General features: G+C 31.7%; 1 protein-coding gene across 1 annotated transcript; it reads left to right on the top strand.

Moving 5' to 3' along the window:
• The first annotated feature begins 1,348 nt into the window (after positions 1-1,348).
• On the top strand, positions 1,349-19,712 carry LOC148628046 (uncharacterized). Its single transcript, XM_088583996.1, has 4 exons — positions 1,349-1,589; positions 16,198-17,708; positions 18,580-18,694; positions 19,501-19,712. Exons 2-4 carry the CDS (start codon positions 16,224-16,226, stop codon positions 19,536-19,538), a joined length of 1,638 nt encoding a protein of 545 aa, XP_088440122.1. The 5' UTR covers positions 1,349-1,589; positions 16,198-16,223; the 3' UTR covers positions 19,539-19,712.
• The last annotated feature ends 146 nt before the right edge of the window (positions 19,713-19,858 follow it).

The following is a 19,858-nucleotide window of genomic DNA, read 5'->3' as shown; positions in this document are numbered from 1 at the left end:
GCGGAAGTTGAAGACCGCAATGAACGTTTCAAGAGCAGATAACTTCAAAATTCTTATTTCTAACATTCTTTTGAGAACATAATTGACAAATCTAGTGATGCATAGATCACCCAATGGTTATTTCAAATAGAAAAGTCATCCTTGAGTGAAATTATATTGTCAGATCTGTGGGTTTTTGACATGCATGTTTCTTATTCTTTTTTTCCATTTTGCCCGGTTCTTACAAAAACTTACACTTGAGTTCAAATATCAAATTACTTGTAAACTAAAAGTTTTAATTCGCTGAAGAACCACTATTAAAGAGCGTCTTATGCTACTTTTGTGAGTGATTTACTTTCCATGATTGTGCGAGCAAAAAGGATAAACCCCTAATGAGCCTCGTTATTATTGAATATTTTTGTTTTGTTTTTAGAGAGATTTAGTAGCGGAAAATATCAATTTCCAGATGTTTCTGAACATGAATTGGCTGTTCAAAATTTAGATTTAAGTTGACAAAGCACATGTCAATATAAACAACTGGAAAACCGGAAAGTAAGGTGGAAGCCGCCGCAATGGTCCTGATTTGGTACAGGTTTATCAGAGACAGAAAACATATAAACAGAAGAAGCAGCTCAAATATACCAATACCAGGAATAAACTTGTTAGCTCCGAAAAAAATAACGTATTCTTTTCTGTTAAATTGTATGACAACCGCCGAGCTTCTTCATGAATGCAATTTCAGTTTCTTTAAGAAATAGTACGATGTAACTAAGAAGAATTTTCACGAAAAAAACCAGATTTCCAACTGTTTAACCATCCTAGAGTAAAAGGGAGAGTCCAGATTCGATACAACAACATAGAAAATGACGACAAGTCTTATCAAGGCGAAGGTTGTGATTTATAGCCGTAAGATTAAGATGAGAGTACTTCCTTTTGGTTTCCATTAATTGAACAACAATTTATACCCATTTTCACTAGAATAAAACAATAATTTCATTACTTTCACACTAAGATCAGATATCTCAATGCCTAATTATTTTCCAATGATCATATATCCTATGTGTTTAAGATCAATTAGGATATACTTCGTCTTGGGTGCTTTCTATTCCTGACATGGCCTACGAAGTGACCAATTAACTATTTGTTCGAATAGTTGCGTTAAAAGGGAGAAATAATTTCCGAGGAAAATGATTTATTATAATGTACGCGCAAAGGTGTATAAGGATGGACATTCCAAAATAAATCTTTAATGAGCATAGCAACAAATGTGTCGTATCGATGTTTCGTCTCTAGTTAAAAAAAACTATATTCATATAATCGTTTAAAAGTTTCGTATCTAGATAAATTAGAATCGTATAGAACTTCGTGATTATAAATGCTTGGGTCAGATTATGAATATTACTATTTCAGAACTGATTCCAAGCTGGTATGGTCGACTCTAACTATGAGATATGCTGAGACATTGTCTAATATTATAGCCAAAATCTTTTGTTTCTCTATGTGAGAAGTGACTAAAGACGGGTACTTTTAGACACCTACAACATTCAACTTAGGAATATAGAGAATAGAGCGAGAATTTGAAATAGAAATATAAAAAACCATTTTCTAAGGTAAGTGTTTTCAATTACAAGAATGGTAAGCACTCAAGCATTACCATATTCAAGGTATGTTGAATTGTTTTTAACAATGAAATTATTATTTAGATTTACGTTGTTTATATCCATTAGAATGAGAGGTGTACAATAAAATGAATCATCTACCTTTAACACTGTTTAAATATAATGAGAAATAAAATTCAATTGAGATTTTATGTGTTTTTGGAAACGATAAAGTTGAAACTTAAACTCATTTTCAGATGTAAATCTTGACAGCAACTAAACTTTTGTATAATTCCTTTTTTTTAAAGACAGATAAAACCATTTGGTAATCTCTGAAATTATTTACTATTTTGGATTTAGGTTATATGCTGATGCATTTCATATCTGTTCTATTTTCCAATATGAAATAAAAGTATCTTAAGCATTTTTACTTACACACTGATTCAAGTTTTCAAATCATAATCGGTCATTACTTAATTTGACAATTATGGGGAAATCAGTAAGCTTAGAAATTACAGCATTGAGAGTATATCGTATTGAATTGATCGCGTATTTGTTTTCTGAATTATACATTGTTTTTTTATGGGAAACTACTTAGAGTCGATTGTCTTTAAGTTATGTCAATTATTCAGCTGAATTTGGATTTAAAAAGACAATATAATACAATAAGATCACTAAGCTTTTGAAAATATTTCTAGATAAATTTGATAGCAAAATCATTGTAATTTTTAGAGGGTTTTTGTCAGAAAAGGGAGAATTACAGATGGAAATCTGATCAAGTACTACCGTAAATTATTGGTTGAATGAACTTCATGTTCTCTCTACTTTTAAGACAAAAAATACAATATACAATATTTTGCACACAATTCAATATAAACTCTATTCAGCGGCAGACGTTCGTGTTCCCTCTATCTAACCACTGCAGACAAGCCTTTCGAAATTCTTGGATATTATTCAAATCAAACGTCAATTAAAAATCGGATAATCATTCAATTTTTCTCGACTTTGCAAGATTCATGCCTTTTCTGAAAGGGCTGGTGGCAGCATCTACAGTGAATTTCGAACGTCAGACGCTGTTCGGAGCTTAATCTGTTCATTGTGAATTTAAACACGTGGTGATTTAATTCTACTAATTAAAGAATCTCTTGACTCAGCTTTCTACAAAAAGCGAATTTAAAAAAAAAAATAATTATTTGGATTCGCTCGACAAGGCATAATTTGCATCGATTGCAATTTGATGTATTTCTTTATATCTTTAAGAAATATTAACTCAATTTATTCACATTAAGCTGACTTAAAATTGTTTGTTATGTGAAACTATTTCTAGCAAAGTTTGATTTTGCTCACCTTATATAGTTGTCATTCCGTTTCGATTTATTTTTGTATGTTTGTTCTTTCATTGTTCATGTGCATCTATCTTACCAGCGTAACTTATTTCATAAAAAGAAACGATATTTAACTCTTTACAGTTTCGAATAAAGAAAAACAGTGGTGTTACCGCGATTTAAACACTTTCCAATTCAACAATACAATATTTTTTATAGCAGAGTCAAATTTACATTCTGTCAAATACTGAACTAGAAAATTGCTATTGCTTTCCGCCTTTAATTTTTGTATTAATGAAGACATTTGTTGTGTGAACTTTCTTTGTTTTGACTATTGCCTAGGGTTTGCTTGCCTATCAGTTTGGTAATCTCATTATTGCCTATATTTGGTGTATCGCATTACTATTATTGTCTTGGAATTATTTTCTCTTAACGTAGAGAGTACAAAATGCCATATACGTATATCGTCATAGTTATGTTTTTTATTAAAAATCAAATGAATTATTTCCTGGCTATGCAGTACACTTCCTCTATAAGTGCTTGCTTTTTTTGAGTGTCAGTCTCTGCAAGAATCGGGCAGTAGGGTGAAAAATGACATGCAAAACCCACTGTTTTGGATGTTATATTTGACTATTTGCACTATAAGAATCAAGAAAAAAGACAAAATATTCCATATCATGTTGGTGCATTGAGTTATAATTTCATTGAAATGCACAGAAAATGATCATCTCAAAGGTAGATGATTCTGTCAAAAACCTCATTTTCTAACATTCTATTGAAAAAATTCCCGAGCAAACAAAGTGATTTAGAAATCAAATAATGGTCTTTTCAAGTAGAGAAAGCATCCTTGAGTGAAATTATATTGTCAGATCGGCGGGTTTTTTAACATGCATGTTTCTGATTTTTCCCATTTTGCCTGATTCTTACAAATACTTACACTAAACCACAATATTTACGTTTTATGACTGTGTCCTTTTCTCTTTTAATTTGATCTTGGGTTCATAAGGACAGTGTTTACAGAAAATAAAACAACACAGCAAACATTTTATAAGGATTTAAGTTTGATATAATTGTGTTCCGGGTTATCGTGATTTCAGTTCTAAATTGCTTGAAATATTTCTTCAAATACAAAAAAAGTCACTTTAACACAGAATAATGATCTCTGTTCTACACTGCTTGAAATATATCTTCAAATACAAAAACGGTCACTTAAACAGAGAATAATGATTTCCATTCCAAGTTTCTTGAAATATTTCTTCAAATAAAGAAGTGAATTTGTCAAAAACAAAGTATATTCTTACGGGACTTTTGCGGACGCAGTGTGTACGCAGTAAACAAAATTCAAAAGTTAAAAAATGATTTGCACTGAGTCTTATATTATGTTCTTTTCTTTACGATTTATTAGCTTTATTACATCAGTAAACACGAATGACTTGTCTTCACAATGCAGTTGTCGCTTGGGTCTCTTTTATTCCATTTAGATTTGAATTGACTGTAAACCAATATATTTTCCAAAGCGATTTATGTTTCGTTACTTTGGGTGGAAGACTAATATTTAGCGAAAAACATTTCAGCGCTGAAAAAGCGCAATGCTGTATATTTCATGTAAGACAGAGTGTAAGTCATGAAAATAAATAGCTTCGAAATTGCATTGATATCCGCTGAGAATCTGCGAAAATATATAACTGCGAAAATAAGTTGTTTACAATCTTTGTTAATTACTTGATCTGGCGAAAATGGAAATGCACCCTATTTTAGAAAATGAGTATTTAAACATCGTGTTTAACAGCAGAAACGATCTGATTTCTTCTGCAAAAGTTACTGAAATGTAACAAAAAACAACGGCGACAGGTCTTTTTCTGTTTTATCAACTAGATATGGTTAACTTTCTTCGATGTAATGCCATAGTCAGTTTATTTGTTTAGGCGCTGTAATAATTTAACAAGTCTTTACAGCATGAAAAAAATATTCTCAACATTAAAGGTATTATAAAATAATGTCAGCAACAAAATCATAGATTATTGTTTGTTTTGATGTTAATAAGTCTGCAAGAAGGTACTCATAGGAAATTGAAAGCATTTAACTTTCACAGCTGACTAGAAACGAGTCAGTGGTTTGACAATATAAACGTTCAATCGCAGACGTATCATCAAACTATGATATAATTTAATTGGGTGCATGAACAACAATCGACAGTCATAATAATAACGTCCGATTCTAAACGAATCGTACTGCGTAATAATCATGTATGAATAAATCCATAATTTTCGCAGAGTAATTCACTGTTGTATAAACAAATCTAATTGTGGTAAACAACAGAAATTAGAAACAAGGTCTACATTTGTTGTTTGTTCGATTTTCTTTTACGTTATAACGTACGATTTTTTTATGAAAAGTGATTTCTTATTCTTCTTTGAAAGCTCAGATATAATTGAAAAGGAATGTATTACAGGTTTACATTCAGGGATGACAATTTTGTTTGTGTCTGCAACAATTGAAGTTACCTGGTCTTTTCCATTACACATATAGAAAAAATCATAAATAACCTCGGATGCACAAAAATATGTTGTTCTTGAATCAATTGCCGCGGAGCAAAGTAGTTCCACAAATGAGAAGGTGACAAAATGTCAATTACGTTTGGCAAGTTTGAATATAATTTAAAAATCGAATAAGACCCTTCATACCGCGTAGAAGCTTGATCTTTCTGTCATAAGAAAGACGAAGGAGCTCTGACTGAATTTCCTAATTCCTTCTAAAGATACGAAATATATGGTGGTCGATATTAGTACGGAGACTAAGAACAGTTTAATCTACTGTTCGGTAGGTAGTAGATTTCAGATTTTTTAACGTTTTACCAGATTCCTAAAAAGGTTTAGTATTTACCGAATGAATCGAGCGATAGGTAATTAAGTGTCAGTCTCTGTAAGAATCACGCAGTATGCGAAACATGGTATTTAAAAAAAACACCATTTTGATAGTTTAATGTGACTATTTTCACCATCAGAATAACAGAAAACAGACAAAATTGTTCATAGCGTGCTGAATTTCATTGAAATGTACTGAAAAATGAACATTTCAAGGGTAGATAACTCTGTTGAAAACCTCGTTTTTCTAACAATCTATTAAAACATTTCTGAGCAAAGCTAGAAATCAAATAATGGTCTTTTCTAGTACAGAAAATATTCTTGAGTAGTATTACATTTTGCTTGATTCTTACAAACACTTACACTAAAATTGTTTTCAAAATCTGTGAAATTATTGAATCCTTTAAGGGACATAACCTTACAGCATAAACAAATTAATTGTGCTTTGTTTCTAAATTTAAAAGCTTTGTCAATTTGTTTTATTCTACATTTATCTCAAATATCTTTAAAATTTACATCCGCCGTAAAATAACTACTAGGATTATAAAATGGAATATCAAAAATATTTAATCACAATTTAAAGGATCGTTCGAGGTTGTATGCCATATTTTTTCTTTAACTGTTGTAACCTTACCCAAAATTGACACTCATTAAATTTTGCGTCTGGTGACGTTTTCATTACAGAAGAGAAGAATAATTCATTCGATTCATTCGTCGGAAGATTCATTACTTGTCTGAGTCTATTTCTTTTCAAGGGTAACATGAGTCAGAAACGAAGTTTCAAGGACGTCTAATTAGACTTAACTTTTATGAAAAAGTGTTTAGGGAATATAACAAAAATGTCTTTTGTGATTATTTACGACTTACAAAAGTAAGGTTTGAAGGTAGTAAAGATTTACAATTTGTAGTATACTGGAGATAAACTATTGTTTGCACGAGAGTCCGAAGACACAGTGATAATGATTTGAATCTTCTTTGTACGTTGTCGTGTTCAAATATTTGAAACAATATTCATTTTTATTTTATTCACAATTTTGTTTTCCGATGTTGTCTGATACCAAGATTAATAACATATTGAATTAGACAAAAAGGAAGGGTTAACTGATAAAGTAAGAAAAAAGTCATTGAAACGTATATACGTAAAATATAATAAAATTAATAAGACATTGTATCTTTCGTTGTAGTGTTAATGTACCTGTAATGTAGAACCTATTAACAAAACGGAGGGGCGATTTCTTTTCTTTTTTTTAGCGTTTCTATTTCAAATCCGGCCGGCTTATAAAAAAATTCTGTTGTATCAGATTTTAATAGATCTAAAATGATAAAAAAAAACTCTTCGTGATATTATTTAATAAGTAACCTTCATTGAGCGTTCTGTCTATGATAGTTTTACTCACCTCACTTGCAAGTCATCAGATATACAGTACTAATTTGGTTAACGGGGTGGGGTTTCACATTGAGTGTGGCAGAAATGTACAGCTTCGAATAAGCGAATGTATCCTCTGTGCGGGAGATTGCCGTCTACCCTCGTAATCAAGTTTTCTTTTTTAAATTTATGAATACTATATCAGTTTGTTTACATTCAAATGATTTAAGAAATAAAGATTTATATTCATTTTATTATTTTTTCTAAAACCTAAAACGAATGACATAAATGGAGCATAATACTCAACCATTCAACAAAACGGTCTTTTCGACAATTACAGCATTAAAATATTTCAGTGAATTTCATAACACAAATAATAAATTGAAAAATACTTCAATCAACAAATACCATGTATCAAGCAATACCACAGAGGTGAAACTGATCAAATCTGAATTCTTCTCCTTCTCAAAATATCCCTCTTTCGTGCGACTTATTTTGTAAACAGATTTGTAGATCTCATGATAGTACAAAATTGTCAAGTAATTTTAATTCTTCATAAGGTTTAGAATCACTTTTATCGAGTATAAATGTCAATAACTCGTGTTCTTTTTAAAGTCGTATCAGTAAAAAAATCATACTGACATTATTTCAAAGGTTATTAGGTCAATGATATACATATACGAATTCTTTAGAAACAGGTAAAGCGAGATCTAAGATTCGATAGTGTACGAATACAGATAGAGCGAAGGAAAAAAGGGAAAAAAGACGAAGCTGAAACATTGATTACATTACAGAAATCAAAGAAAGCAAACTGAAAAATAGGTAACAACATCGTTGTCAACTTTGTTTTGCCTGTTTGTATTGCAGTATAACAGAAACCGGAAGCTGGAGGTGTGGGTAGCGAAGTATAAAAGAGTAATCAAGGGAACCAAAGATTATACCGGAAATCAAATAAATGTTATCCAGGGACAAAGAGCACACATGGGAAACAGACAAACACAACGAAGAACACAAAATAACCAAAATAATACATACGAGTAACAAAAATTAAATCAACAACTCGAACTCCACTAAAAACTGGGAGCATGGACCAGTTGTACCAGTGAAGTAAACTGTATATACTTATACCAAGTTGGAACCATCGCATTGGGGTTGTTTTTAACTTTTCGTTTTTTGCTATGATATTGCATTTGTAAAGTATATTGGCTCAATTGTTTTGAATATTCTTGTTGACAATTGTCTAGAGTTTTTGTCTATCATTCTGATAAATGCATTATGACACTGTTGCTATGCTGAAATAAGCAACCAGTGCCTTAAAATAAATTTCATTAGTTGGAAGTGTGACTGAAGCACACCTTGTCTTTTGATTTGAATTTCGCTTAATAAAAGCGTTGATAAAGATTATTCATTTGACTAAAGATTTTTTTAATCTTATCGTATCATTCAGGATTCCAAATGGCACCATCATGAGGTATAATATTGATTTGATTTGTTTCACTTGCACATTCCATTATATTGAAATCGGGTCAATATTGCACATAAGTCAAGCCATTTACTATGTTGCATATTGTATGTAGAAAGTTGTCCTGATCTCGATGTAGCAATTGAACCAAGTACAAAGTTACTTATACTAAACATTTTTGGATTATTGAACACTTTCCTGAAGATCTGTTTTCTTTACAAAATAATCGCATTTGTTCTTCCTATATTATTATGATTATGCCCCCTGTGTCCGATCGCTCGTCACGACATATACTACTGTAAACGTGGAATGTTTTGCGAATTTCAGTACATTCTCGTTTATAAATTGTCGCGCATTGTCATTGTTTCATTTGTTGATTAAAACGTTAAGAATTACCCCTCTGGAACGTTTGACCAAGCACATAGCAAAAAAAATGCCTTCGAAAATGTCAAAGTTTGTGTGATAAGATGATATGTTAGAGCAACATGTTTCAAAGGGTATTCGGGTATTCGGGTATTCGGGTCTCATTTTTCAGCTTTGATTGTATTTGAAAATTAGCTGACATAATGTTAAATGTTGTCTATAGGTCTAAGGGATATAATTATGACATACAATGTGATTGAAGATATTTTTTAATTTTTAGGACTATTTGGGTCTTTACTTCTTGACAGACATATTTGATGTAATACAAAATTATCCAATCTTATCTTATTTTTAACAATTTACGGTAAAGCATAATATTGTATTTGAAAGTTTCGTTAGCAATAGCAGCACCTTCTAATTCATTGTTATGTCAACTATACTCTTAGTGTCTTTAAACGCCTTTTGAAAATCTTCCGATTACAAAGGAATTGTTGAAAAGATACAATTACCCCTTCTTGATAGAATACTTTTAAGTGAACCACAAAACACGTCAGAGAAGTACACATGAAGAACCCTAAAACAGTATATTAGTTTTATTTAAAAAGGTGCGTTAATGTAAAATGCGTTCGCGGAATATAAAACATTGATGATCAAAAATATTCAATGAAACAGTTGCTTCTCCTTTTAATGAATAACTTTCGCATTCAAGTCACCAAAGTGTCATAAAGGGGCACAATAATTAACATGATCAGCGTTTGTATTTGCAACGTGCACTATTGCTTATATATTTTACAAACATTTGGTGAAATATTCAATAAAACAAGTCTTATGAATATATTTCATTGTGAATTACTAGGAGCTATAATCATCACAAACGGGTTATTATAGGATTTGAGTGTTACATCTTTCAGTCGATATAAAAATGAAATATTATATGAATTGTCGTATTATAAAACATATTTCTCTTTTCATTTCCAGTAAGCTCCTGGTTATAATGTTCTGGAAATGTATGAACCAATAAATCTGTATTCTTTAGAGCGCAATATTCCTATTACAAATCGACTTATTATTGTTATTGTCGTAAATTATCTTTTTGTTTCATTTTTTGTAGTTATGATCATGAGAATAATCTTACAGAGGGGACATAATTTATTGGAACTTTAACACATATTTTGATAACTATTGAATCAATATATATGCAATTTTCACTCTACGAAAACGGAAACTTAAATTTTTTTTCCATTACATTATCATTACACGATAAGTCATATTGAACCAACGATATGAAAAATACCGACATTATCGAAAATTAAAAATGCACCAATACCATATCTTTTTTCCACTCTGCCTATCATGTTGCCTTTGATTTGTCTGAATGTGTATGGGGAAAAATGATTGATTAATTGCTTGATTAATTGAAATTTACGTCCAGGGATTGACGTGTCATTGCATTTTAGGTCCAAAAAATTTAATAATCGAAATTATTCTATAGATAGCAGTGTTAATCGAATGTTCCCAGTGTAATAAATTTCGATAATTCACACTGTAAAATAAATTCGGCAATTCCACTCTCGGACTTTCTCCCTCCAAAACGTCATAACTTTTATATCAACCCGCCAATCACACAATTTAAATATAATAAATAGGATAATCAATTGATTATCTTGAGTAACCAAAACAGGATCACTCATGCCAAAAACACTGGAGGATTTAACTCGTGCGCGGAACAAGTTCCTTGCACTCGCTAAATACAGGCGTTCTTCGGCACTCGTGATAATATTTTGGTCATTCACTCTTTCCAATTAATTATCCTATTAATTTTCCTTTTGCAACTTGCCATACATGCTGTCCTGGATTCGATGTTTTTTAGTTCACAGCAGCTACAACACAACGATACATCAATTTAATTCCTATATACTGCTGGCTTGGCAAAGAATTGATAACTACCAATTCTTAAGGCTTTGGTATGACTTTGCTGTGGATCCAACCAAGAATCTCAGGCAGTCGAAGTGTGTATATTGCAATGAGATAGGCGCGGTGGTATATGAGAAAATATAATGACGAGATGAACAACACACAGTTACATGGAATATTATCTAATGATTTAAAGTACAATTTTAAGAGACAACGGGGTATTTACAGCTTTTAAATATATATATACAACGTCTCAGAATGTGACGACTCCATTCGCTACACTGTTCCATCGGATCAGATTGATACAGGAAAGATTACGTAAACTTATAGAAGGGTCTGAAAAATTCCCAACGATGTTAGAACTGTCAAAGTTGCGAAGCAAATTTTTGGTCGTTCCCGCCGCGGGACTCGAACTCGTACCGCTGTGACATCTATGGCAACACCGCCTGCACTAAGTCCAGCGCCCTAGACCACTCGGCCAGCTAGGCTATATAAAAATATAGCTTTCGCGGGTCATTCCTCCTCGTAGGATTAGATTAATCCAAATTTGACAGTTCTAACATCGTTGGGAATTTTTCAGACCCTTCTATATATATATATAAATAAGAAACAATGGTAGTGTCTAAGGATGTCTTTCTAAAAGTGAACAAATTAAGGTAAACACTAATCTGATATTTGTCCTATTAAAACCGACTTATGTAAATATAAAGTCAAATTTGTGACATTTCTAATTACGAAATTTCGGAAAAACAATAAAACGAGCGGTTAAGTTAAGAATATTATTGTGTGAATATGTTGAGTATAATTTTGACTGAAGCCACTATGGCATCATAACGACTTAGTAATAGGTCCAAGGCTGGCAATATTGGCATGAGGCCACTATGTAATAATACCTTTCTTAATTTACTACAGGTTTTACTATCATTCTTGTAGCCTAAACTCTTTTTAGTCATCCTGAAATAATAAACGCTTCATAATATTACCTCGACGTGACTTACCCTATGCTTTGTTTGTCTTGAGAGTACGGCTCCGCTGTTGTCATGAAGACGTTTATAACCTTTGAAATCACCCTTACGATTTAGATATAGCATACAGCTCATAATGGATGAAATCATTTGCATTCAAATGTGCTGTAGCATTATGCAAGGATACATACTTTTCTTTAACTTCATTGGATTTAATATAATTTCATTCGTTTATGTTCTGAACTAGCATATTCAAACAATTTCTCCTCAAGATCTTCAAATGACAATTGAAACAATATTTCATTCAAAGCAATAATTTTGACACAAATTCAAATAAATACTGGTCAAAGATTGTGAAATATTACAGTGATACCAATATTAACAACCTTTTTTTACCTTGATACTGATTCTGGTTAGATAGGTGATTGGTTTACCAGGTATACTGGTAGTACAAGTATCCTCTGCTTTTCACCTGCTTATGAAAACTCAAGTCCGGGGTTGACGGAAGAACAAAGAAATACGATACGTTGAAAAAATCAATTCTCGTGGGGCATGTGGATACACCGAGACGATCCGCGAGTTCAGGTCCCGAATACGTGAACGAAAGGATTTCAAAAAGTACTATTTAAAAAAACCCCTTTCGTCTTAATAGTTTGGTAGCTGACGAGTATGCTCTATAAACACTTCACCAAGGAAAATTTATTTGTTTTACCCGTCTTACCTCCCGAAAGTATATGCCATGCATGCTTTTCGGAAGGTTATTTGTCAACAATTTGATTATTCCACTCGAACGTTTGTTTTCTTTATTTGATTAATTATTCTAAAAGTAGGGAATCAATTAAAAAGAGTAAAAATGTATAATATATACCTCTTTTTGATTATTGTTTTACACTTTGACTCTTAACAATATTTCAGATCAATACCATTTCTTATTTAAGCACGTACTTTTATTGTCTTTATCTTTCGATGCCTACTTATTCAATATTTTTGTGAGCTTCCTTCCGTCAATTATAATTCTTCCTCTAACAATACAACTAAAACAGTATGATCAAGCTGGGGCAACTGCTTTAATAAAAATATGTCAAGGTGAATTGTCCATAATCACGTCAACACTATATCTATATAAACAATTTACGACCCACGATCAACTAATAATTTGTGAAAAAAAAAATAATCGCGGATTTCTCAATTGTGTTCTCTCTCTATTTGACAAACTGCAGATTTCAGGGATTTACTTCATCTTAAAAATATAAACAGAAAAGGTATCAGTTTGATATTCATACAGCAATTGTATAGATGTATCTATTTGCCTTGGTTAACCATGTTTTTACCCTTTGAGTAATTAAAAACAGTAAAATTCAGAAATTATGACGCATTTTCACTGATTTATCAGCATTTCAAATTGATAAATTAATACCTGCTCATTTTGTCATCTGTGTGAAAACGACTTATGATGTTTATTGTTGCGAGTTTCAATAATTTGCCATTGGCAACGAAACAGCATTATTGTCAAGCTCTTTCAAATGATGCCTTTAGATTATTTGAGAGTTCGTATTAAAATCCACGGTGCATATTTGTCATTACATTGTTTTGTATAAAGCACTTCTTTTATTTTATTTTTTTTATTTGGCCTTTTGAATAAACAACAAAACAAACAGATTGTTTTGAGGGCTAGAAAGAAATTTAAACAGTAATGCAACAATATTTATAGATAAAAATGAGATGTTGGAAATATTTCTCGTCAAATTATATAGAACTGACATTATTCCTTTATTTTTATTGGTAATGTCACAGTTATGACTTTATGTTAACGGAATCAGTTGTTGACAAGTTTCATTAGAACTACATATATCAAAACTGAAAATCAAGACAAAGCCCCACTCATATCAATAATTTCGGTACACATGTCTCAACAGCAGCATGAAAACCAAAGTGAAAAAAAATATTTTTATTTCTTTTGTAGAGTTTGTTATATAAAGTGTTTAAATAATGATACACATAGTCCGGTTATTTTTCTTTAATTTTCTTTTTAAATAAGGATTATGTATTTTGACAAGTAACAACATATACAACTGCAACTTAATCATATCAGATAAACAGTTTTCAAATGACTTAAAAAATATGAACAAAATGCTAGACCATGAAGCAGTTTCTATGTCATCAAACAAAAGAAAAAGTAGAGATAATTTATCAATAGATCGAGGGATGAAGAATCTGGCTCATGGATGAGTCCCATTTTCTGCCTCCAAATCGCGATGTACGAAAAAAACTTATCCGGAACAGGGTTATGCTGCTACAAGATCTAAGTCATCACTACAGAAGTTTTATGGTCGTCATCATGAACTCGTGGATCGTTATGGTGTATCCATCTGCACCATGAAAAACTGATTTATTCACCGGGTCATAGTTTTCCTTTTCTCGTTTGTCTACCCCAGACTTGACTTTTTATGACCAACTCGGCGGGCGTTTCTAGAAAAAACAGAGGACGCTTACCCTACCGGTGCACCTGGTTCATGCTCCCAGTTTTTAGTGGAGTCCGAGTTGCTCATTTGCTTTTGTTACTTTGTATGTATGATTTTAGTTACTTTATGTTCTTTATTGTGTCTGTTTTCTATGTCTGGTCTTTGTCCCTGGGCTACATTCTTTTGATTACCGCCATAACCTTGGTTCCCTTGATTACTCTATCATAACGATGTAGGAATGATTTTTTTTTTGCTTCTTCATAAGTCAAAGAATGGGAAAAGCATAGGTGGAATCATCACTAACTTAACAGTTGTCAGTTGGTAGAGGGCTGGATCATTTCCGTTTAGCTTTGTTTTCACAGATAATGAACTTATCTATTTGTAAACGTTTCTACATTCATTTTAAAATTTTAATTGTTTTATTTTTTTTCTGTTTACCAAACCATGTACCTACTTAGTGTGACCTAAAACAACATGTTCATTACGATGTAGAAATTCAGTAAAATTATTTCTTTTACAAACACACATGTTAAGACATTAAAAGGATGTTTGTTATAACAAAGAATCCGATGTTGGTTTTAACTTTTAAGTGGTTCTCTCTCTAGGAATTAAGCAAAATGCGTATAAGGTATGGCTCATGAAGAAAAACAGATTTTATTGCTATATCCATGTATTTATAACTCCTGTTCTCTGGAAATAACCATCAAAATGTTTGTAAAGTTTGCCTTTTGAAAATATTGTTAGGTCAAATTTAGGTGAAATGCATTTTGGATAAATGGCGGAAGAATTATCCCTAACATTTGTCTTATATATGCAGTCAACAAATATCTACGTCACAAGTGCTGCAGGATAAATTAATTTAGCTTTTCGGTTGTAAAGTGGATGTATTGAATACATTTAATTCGGAAAAAAAACAAATTGAGAAAAATGATATGTCACCAATTGCCTGATTCATACACAGAATAGTATTTAAGGGTCAAATATACACGTAACATAAAAACATAGTTTCATTTCAATTTTATTAGATCAGGTTTTTGCTTTGTTTTGTTTTGGTTTTTGTTTTTTTTGTCTTCGCGGTAATTCTGAAGTTTCAAATGTTAAATTCTCACATTTTGAATAAGACACCTTTTTTAACTGTTCGAAATTGCGTAGATAATCGGGAATGGACTCTCTTGGCTTAATTGTTTATTAGGTGACAAACATACGTGACATACTTCCGTTAGGTAGGGCTTGGAGTAGGACGAAAAAGAATATATAGGACATCTGTAGAGACTACTCTGTTTTTGACAGTGTCTATCTTGTGATAAGACAAAAGGAAAAACAAAAAAGAGGACTAATACTTAGACGTAGGACAACCTTCACTTAATAACATCTTTACTTGAATTAACAATTGCAATTTTATTTTATTAATATATATTAATATATATTTTGAGATGATATATCTAGGAAAGTGAACGACACAGAAATTAATTAAAACAAACCCCTACTTCAAACCACTGTATGTTACGATAGTCGCTTGTAAAATCATTCCTCTTATTTTGGGGTTATTTTTTTATTTTTTTTATTTTTGTTTTTGTTTTTGTTTATTTTTTAATTTTTTTGTTTTTTGTTTTTGCTTTTATTGTTTTTTGTAATATGCTTAGAAACATTATCGTGAAATTAAGCATATACGGTAATTGTACAATAACCATGGTGCAGCATCTCAAAACTACGGTAATGGGTAAATACTAATAATAGACACTTCCAATCGAATTAAAAGCAATAGATTACGTCTGTCTGAAGGTTGTGAAAAATATTATTTATGTTTTAAATCAGGAAAAGACAATGTTTTGATAATTTCTTTGATTACTCTTATTTGAAGTTGTCTGAAAGCTTTAAAACATTTGTTTTGTTTTTCAGGACTTAGAGGCAAATACTTGAGCTAAATGAATCTGTCGCCTGTTATAATTACCACGCTTTGCCAATTATGTCTGGGTCTTAGTTTGCCTGATGGAGATGGTTACCATCTATATTCGGCAGCGTCACTAAGAAAACACAAACCAAGAACGTTCCATTCATTACCTTCTTCATCGTGGAAAAAAAATAATTTCTTGAGAAAGCGTCGCTTACCTGAAGCAGAAAATAATTACAAGACAATAAATTTGAGCTTTACAAACAAACATCGTCCAAGGAAAAGAACCTTTACATTTTCACCGTTTTTCTTTGATAGAAATGAAAACTTTTGGAAAAAACAGAAAGTTGATAAGCGCAAAAATAAAAGCAAAAAAGAATTTAGCTTTAAGTTCAGGAATTATTACGACAATGACGCTTTTGTTCGTCGTAATTTTATTCGTCCATCCTTTATACCTTTTTATTTCAATCCCCCGATGTTGTTAAGAAAGAAATATCATGACCATGGTCATATGCATTCAGGCACGTCCGAAAATATTAACCTTAATGTAGATAGAAAAAGTGAAGTGTCTTCAAAGCCTTTATCCGACAAAAGTTTTGGGCTTTTGGGTAGCTTAAGTAGGTCTCAAGAGTTGCCAAATTCTCTATTGGGTGACGATAAAAATGTTGTAACCTCCCTTCATGTGCAGCATAAAGATGCCGGGGATAAAGTGGGTGCCGGAGCACCACCAGTTGGCTCTATATTCGTCGGTGATAGCCTAGGTTTGAATAGTAAGTTATCAAACGCAAAATTAGAAAATAACCAAAATACAGGACTTATCTGGCAAAATTCGGATGTGGTCCATAATTTGCAAACAAACCGAATTGGAATGCAATTTGATTCTGTAGAGAAAGAAAGTTATAAAGACTTAAGTATTTCTGATAAACTCAAGTTAAAACGACCAGGATTTTTCTCCTCTAAAAACAAAAACAGACCAGTTGTAAACTCACGGGCAACAAAACTTTTCGGATTTCATACAGGTACTTTTTCGGAACCAAAGTCGGATCACTCAACAGGTTTTTTTCACACTGATGAACAAGGAGTTCATACTTCTAACAAAAATGGCAAAAACAAATGGTATAAATACTTTGATTCGGTACAAAATCCAGATATGAAGGGCTTTCATGATACTGAAAGTCCTTTACCAAGCGATTATTCTCTCGAAGGAAAAAATAACAAACCTGTTGGTACATTATCTGCCGATAGTTTTGGGGCATTCCATAACAAACCGCTATCTAGTAGGTCGAATTCATCCTCGTACTTTGCCAACAGTGAAAAATTCGTTGGATTTGAACAAGATGGTCAGCAAAAATTAACTGAACCTGAAGTCGAAAAGTCATTTTTTCATGATTCACCATTTGGATTTCATGCTCAAGAAAATAGCTGGAATACAAAAGGATTTCAATCTAGCCACGATCACACAAGTAGCAATACCATGTTCCCTGAAATTGTCAAAGAAGGAATGTTTGAAGACAATACAGTAAGTGAACTATATCCATATTTATATAGATTATCTTAATTTTGTGGATAACCTTTGATGACTGCTGTGAAAAAAGCTTTACTCTTGAGTATCAAAGTACGTGGTTGGTCAAAAGTTTGTAAGTTTACGCATGTGAAGTACTTTCTTCACAATAAACATATGAATGAACTATCTAAGTATTATTTTATTTAAATTTTGAAGTTAAATGCTAGTAATCTCAAAATCTTTTGTACGACAATTATCCCTATATATCATAAGAAATATAGTTATCGTAGATAATTGAAATTGTTATTATAGCAGACAAAGATGTATCAATCAAGAATGGTTTAATTATATGTCAACATTGTTTCCTCTTTTGAAAATATGTTCGTAATTCAAGAGATAAGTTAAATAAAAAAAGACAAAGGATTGAACACATCCGTTTATAACTAATTTTTCAATTTTTGTGTATTTTGAGATGTATTATTACTATAGTATCAAATTGATCAATTATTAGAAGTTCAATGACCTTAAAGATACAGGTTACATGGCTAATTGCATTCTGCTTTGAATACTGTCCCAAATATTTCTATACTAATCGCTACTTTTCAGAAGTAAAAGTGCTTCGTTTCTCTTTGTTAAGCCGTTACATTTTTGAGAACCCGTTAATTAAAGACTTATTTGGCTATAATTGTAAAGTGTTGTATTTTTCTTGACAGTAAAAGAGGCGCTGCACTAAAATCATTTTAAAATGAAACATTAAGGAACAAATTCACTGTATATGGGAGAGGTGGCGTGATAGATCTAGCAATACACGTAACTGTATCCACTTATTTCACGAATGTTTGTATGAGTTAACCAAGGTTGGAATAACTTTTTTTTTCTATTTCAGGAAGATTGTGACGGTATAGAAACAAGGCAATGCACAAATAACTCTGAATGTTCCTGTTATGGAAGTTTTGTGTGTTTGAAAGGAATATGTTCAATAATAAGTGATCAATCTCAAGGTCAGTACCGTTAATATGTCGTGAAAAACATGCATTACAAAAGTAAGATTTCGTACACAACGCTATATTAAATTTTAATGCTAATTGTATTTGGAGAAATGAGATCAAGCAGGTTCAACGGTATAGGAATATCGCAACACGAATGCTATAAAGAAGAAAAATTTAAAAGAAAAAAATGATCAAAGCATTTCCTCAATTTGTTGTTACTGTTAACGTATAAAACATAAAGCACACTTGACAAACATTTAGGTTTTTCACATTTTTTTCTCGGGGGGGGGATAATTTGTTTTTGTTTTGATTTTTTTTCACCCTGATGTAAAATAATTCAATTGCGAGATCGGAATAAACAAAAAGGTTCTACAGGTTAGGACAGACGAAAATGTCTTCAGATAGAGTTACAGTAGCCATCCTAATAAATTCATTTAATTTCACACACTTAAATAATACAATTATTCGACAAATCCTCTTTCAGAATTCTACTTTTTTAAACTATGAAAAAAGACCAACCAGAACATGTACGTTTAATTTAATCGATGTCATTATTTATTTCAGTAAACCGTGCTTTCAACATGGTCTAGTGTTGTAAATCTTGATATTCCATTTTATAGTAACTTCGACTTTCCTGTGTGTCTCTTAACTTTTTTCATTGTTGAATTCATAGATATCATGTCAAGTAAATGCAAATACCAATGCTTCATATGAACGTTAAGAATGAGTTTGAAACAGAAATAGTGTTAAAATGGGATCAGGCTTTCGTATGCTCTTGCTAAGGGTTAAGGACTTAAATGTAACCTTTCTATTTTTAGATGATAGAATGGAAGATGGTGGTCAGTGGTGGTTTTAAAACTGATTATGAAGGAAATCATGTGGAAAAGGCCTTTAACCCATATATAACTATTTCTGCCAATTTCATGTTGCTTTTGTCTTTCATCGTATCGAGGTTTGCTCATCATGTTTTATTTCAATATTTGTTTTGTTCCATCTGTGAGGTATAAGTTTAATAAATAGTTGTGGACTAGTTTTTGTGTTGTTCGTTTCAATAAAGGTGAGTTTTTCCATCCGGGTTTAGTTGCGTCCTTGATTGTCTGATAGGCAGATAAACAACAATTTGCATTTCTACCAAAGAGATTATAATAAAGTTTTGTTTTACTATCGTCTACGTTC

This window comes from Perna viridis, chromosome 1 (genome assembly GCF_037379345.1).
Source record: "Perna viridis isolate PV_CMFRI_1.1 ecotype Kerala chromosome 1, ASM3737934v1, whole genome shotgun sequence".
Taxonomy (NCBI): Eukaryota; Metazoa; Mollusca; class Bivalvia; order Mytilida; family Mytilidae; genus Perna; species Perna viridis.
This window is presented reverse-complemented; position numbering and strand designations above follow the sequence as displayed.

Excerpts from the sequence above, each read along its gene's own strand:
- LOC148628046 (XM_088583996.1), top strand. The coding sequence starts at position 16,224 with ATGAATCTGTCGCCTGTTATAATTACCACGCTTTGCCAATTATGTCTG. Across the intron at positions 17,709-18,579 it reads GAATGTTTGAAGACAATACA|GAAGATTGTGACGGTATAGA; the intron begins GTAAGTGAACTA and ends TTTCTATTTCAG. Across the intron at positions 18,695-19,500 it reads AATAAGTGATCAATCTCAAG|ATGATAGAATGGAAGATGGT; the intron begins GTCAGTACCGTT and ends TTCTATTTTTAG.